A 4249-nucleotide genomic window follows, 5' to 3' on the forward strand; every position below is an offset into this window, starting at 1 on the left:
CAAAATAATAGCACATGATTGACACTCTCCACCTCACTTTTTATATTGGCCATGATACACACTCGTTACAAATAACATTATTTTTTTGATGTTTCTCGAAATCAATAGTAAAAACTTACGTGAAATATTTTTTGTAAAAATTTTCGATATTATAATTAATAAGTGTTCTCTCTAATTTTATTTTTTGGCTCCGCCACGTGCATTTGACGCCGTAAAAACTTTTTTTTGTTATAGTGATTTTATTGAAGAGTCCAGTGCATTCAACTTCCACCAACATCCACGAAGGAATGTTTCAGATACTTTAGCTATACAATTGTACAACTGAAGTGAACTTTATGTAACAAGAAGTGGGAGAAACCTATGAACAAATATTAGAGTTGCAACAACTGTGACTAGACAATTATCAGCAAGAGTTGTGCATCTGTAAGAGATTGGAAATGGTTGATACCCAGATGCTAGACTGCTTCTCATCTTCAAAGAGCAGCTTCGCAATGCCTTTGTTAGTCTTCAGGATGAGAGAGTAGATGCCTTTAATGTCCTTGCTTTCCTCAATAACATTTATAATCATATCTGGAAATGGTAAGAGAATCATAACCAGGTTTAGTAATTCTGATTTAGATTGTGTTTTTTTTTTTTTTTTCCTTTTTCTTTTCGTTCTCTCAGTGAAACATAGCTCCATTACAATGAAGTAGCGTTTATTTCATTGGAATTGGTATGGAATAAAATGATCATTCTATTAAAGTATTTTTTCTCTTGTTTGATTTACTAATGATGAAAAATATATTGTAAATGAAATCATTTTTCACTATTATAAAAGAATGATCATTTTACATAAAGTCTAAGGTTGCGTTTAGATTATAAATTTTAGTGGGAATTTAAAAAAAGAAAAGGAAAAGGTGAGACGAAAACGTGAATGAAATATAAATTAAAATTTTTTATTTTTTTTTTCTTTTTAAATCCCTATTCAAATTTATGATGCAAACACAGTGTAAGGAATAATCAGTTCATTTCATTCAAGTGAATTAAACACATCAATAAGTCTCGTTTGGGAACAAGCTTTTTTAGTAATTTTTTGAATTTTTTGTTAAAATATGATGTAAAAAAAACTAATATGTTTGGGATGACTTTTTGATTTTTTACAAAAAAAGATGTGCAAAAAGTAGAGAGAAAATAAAATCTTTAACTTTTTGGTATAGATTGTTGACTTTTTGATTTTTTTAGTGACTTTTTGACCTTTTGACTAAAAAAGTCACGTGTCAAACGAGGCGTTAGTGTAATGTTTTTGTTTTCGTTTTTGTCAACCCAAACTAAGTATTTGATATATATATATATATATATGGTGACAAATTATAGAGAAAGATGGGGATCATACACTCTTTGGTAGCTGTTAGGAATCCTCCCAAGTATTTCTTTCTGAAGCTCAATGTGAGCTGTCTTCGCTTTAGATAGATTGTCACCCATTTGCATCCTTTCTCACCTGTGTACACAAGTAGTATTTGACTTTCATTAATCACTGAGAGACATACACATCTCTATAAAGGGATCTTCATCGCTTCCCCAAACCCTTTCTCAAATTTAAATTTGAATAAAAATTATTCAAAATACCTCTCGACTTCTCAAGTCAAACTCGTATCACATTTGAGTTTTATTTTTTATTCAAAAATATAAAATAAAATAAAAAGTTGCATTTCCAAATTCAAATTTTCCAAATCCAAATTCAAATGTACTTAACATTGACTCAAATCTAAATTCTAACAACTTTTAGCAACTTCTAGACCTATTTATAGTTTTTATTTATTTATTTATTAAAACAGTGTCAAAATATTTGGGGCAACTTTGCTTATAACTAACTTATGAGGCAAAATTCGGTTAAATAAGTTGAAATAAAATTGATTATTGAGAAGCAGCATGGGAGAAGTGCTTTTAACTTTTATTTTTTATATTTGTATCAGTATTTAGCTTATAAGAAGTTATATCAAACAAACTCATAACATGCATCACTATATATATGCAAGTGCATAAGATATGCACATGGCCTTGCATGGGTTGAAAATTTCAACAAAAAAAGAAGAAGAAGAAGCTAGTTTTATGGGTCTCACTCACCAGAAGGCATGACAATTGATATTTGAGCACCAACTCTGAGTAGCTCTTGGTTCCTTGGCAAGTCTGTCCCTGCCTTAGCCCGTGATTTGAGGGTTGCAGCTCCTTTTAGACCTGTTATCAAGGGGGTCAATCCCATGAACATATCAACCTAATTACAAATATCTATCTATCTATCTATCTATCTATATATATCCTTCAAAATTAATGTTTAAAGATACAATTATATATTGAAGAAGGGTGTGTCAGATATTTACATGTTGCAGCTGTGGCAGTTAGTGTGACCATGTCAACAGGAGTTTGAGTAGCCAGGCCAGATTTCACAGCAGAGGCAACATGGGCACGCTTTGCGCCCAGAGATTCTGCTGCCTCTGCGCATACTGTGGTTAGTAAAGCTGCAGCCGAGGCAACTACAACACCAGCGTCTTGATCCCACAATGCTAACGTACTAGCTCTGCTGCTAGTAATATGTTCGATGTGATCTTGTTGCGCTTCTGTGCTGGTGCCACTGGTGGCAAAGCCTGCTATTGCTGCAGCCAACTGCGTGAGAGAAAGGGCTGCGTGTAGTTTTGCTGTGTGGAGTCGAAACTCCTCTTTCTTCTTCTTGCTACGCGATCTAAAGATTTGCGTTAGTGGTTTAAGTTTCAGCGACCCCTTCATGTGATTGAAGTCCATCTACAGAGTGAGTGAATTATAAATTTAGTAACAAATTACTACATTTCTCAGTATGAAAAAAAAGTTGTATCAGATGAATGTTCATTGCACAACGAGCATCCAGTTATGCAAGCTATAAAGCTTGGATACTTGTAAAATAGATCAGATATTTAATATTTTCTAAATTTTTCTTATTTCTTACCAAAGAAGGAATTGAGATTAAGTAATTAACGTATCCACACAAAATTAACTCTTAAATTAATTTAAAATCATAAATTCAAAGTCAAAATCAAGTTAATTGAAATTATAAGAACTAAAATGAAACAAGGGTACAAATATATGAACTAGTAGCATAATTTGCCCTATAATATAATTCTATAAGTCATAAGAAACGATAAAAAAAAATTCAATATATCTGGCCATACCAATAGCTTATTTTCTTTTAAAAAATTGCTATGTCATGGTATTGGTATATGTATTCATGCTTCATAGAATGTAAGCCTAAAAAATGAGAGAGCGATAGTACCCATGTGTTGTCCATCTTGTTGGTTATATATCCGCTTTTCCTGACTTGCTTCTCCAATGTTTCCTCTTCTGCATTCCCTTCTTCATGCTCCTCTATCCTACCACAGGCATTCAAGGGCAAGACCAAGTTCTGAAAAAAACAAACCAAAAAAAAAACCTAATTAGGGCAGGCAGAAGTGGTGCATTTTAATGACTTGAACCACCAGTGCAAATATCAGATTTAGCTTCTCACGCTTGATGAAAATATCTGCTGAAAGTCGGAGGCGGACGAGGTCCATGATCGACACAAGAACTCCATGGCATGAGCGGGGATCTTTGAAGCATCCGGGGACTGGTTATAAATTGAAGGAAATGGCTTGCTCTCCACAGTTGAGTTCTTCAAAGCTCTACTCAAACATCTGTTGTCCCACTTCCCATTCTAATGAAAATTCGATTGCAAGAAATTAACAATTAGAAAAGCAAATGTGAAAAATACAGATTTCAATCTACACATTTTATATGCAATACTCACTGTATTAGGTAATTTATGCTGATTTTTAAACGACACTCCTCTTGATTTCAGTTCTGGTACTTCCTCCATGTATGCTTCCATTGTTCCTGCAACATGACACTCTTTCTTTGAGATACTCATTTTGTTTGGTTTCACATTCATAATCTGTTGACGAAAATAAACAGAAAAAAAATATATTTTCACCTCAAAAAAAGAGAATATCATATCAAAATGATGATTTTTTTTTTCCCATTATATTCACCAAACTAGTTTTTAGTTTTTTTTTTTTTTTTAATAGGATTATGAAAACAAAACCAATAAACTAAAATTAGGTTAACACATAGAAAATGAAAATAAAGAAAAGTCACATACCCCTATTCGGATAAATTCTGAGGATCTTCTTGGCCAAGTTTTGGTGAAGTTGATTTGATTAGTTTTGAAACCACTTACTGCAACAAGGATAGAGAAAGCAGTTAATCG

At 32.7% G+C, this 4249-nt stretch overlaps 1 protein-coding gene across 1 annotated transcript; it reads right to left on the reverse strand.

The window, feature by feature from the left end:
* Nucleotides 1-301: 301 nt before the first annotated feature.
* On the reverse strand, nt 302-3876 carry LOC114323147 (VAN3-binding protein). Its single transcript, XM_082914866.1, has 7 exons — nt 3791-3876; nt 3512-3697; nt 2358-3409; nt 2104-2214; nt 1373-1477; nt 449-570; nt 302-358 (listed from the first exon to the last, which is right to left on the reverse strand). Exons 3-7 carry the CDS (start codon nt 2773-2775, stop codon nt 302-304), a joined length of 813 nt encoding a protein of 270 aa, XP_082770992.1. The 5' UTR covers nt 2776-3409; nt 3512-3697; nt 3791-3876.
* Between the last annotated feature and the right edge of the window lie 373 nt (nt 3877-4249).

This window comes from Camellia sinensis, chromosome 1 (genome assembly GCF_055761805.1).
Source record: "Camellia sinensis isolate YWXY chromosome 1, ASM5576180v1, whole genome shotgun sequence".
In the NCBI taxonomy this organism is placed as follows: Eukaryota; Viridiplantae; Streptophyta; class Magnoliopsida; order Ericales; family Theaceae; genus Camellia; species Camellia sinensis.

Coding starts and splice junctions, on each gene's coding strand:
- LOC114323147 (XM_082914866.1), bottom strand. CDS start 2,775: ATGGACTTCAATCACATGAAGGGGTCGCTGAAACTTAAACCACTAACG. Junction 2,215..2,357: donor AACTGCCACAGCTGCAACAT/GTAAATATCTGA, acceptor CCTTGATAACAG/GTCTAAAAGGAGCTGCAACC. Junction 571..1,372: donor CCTAACAGCTACCAAAGAGT/GTATGATCCCCA, acceptor TACCATTTCCAG/ATATGATTATAAATGTTATT.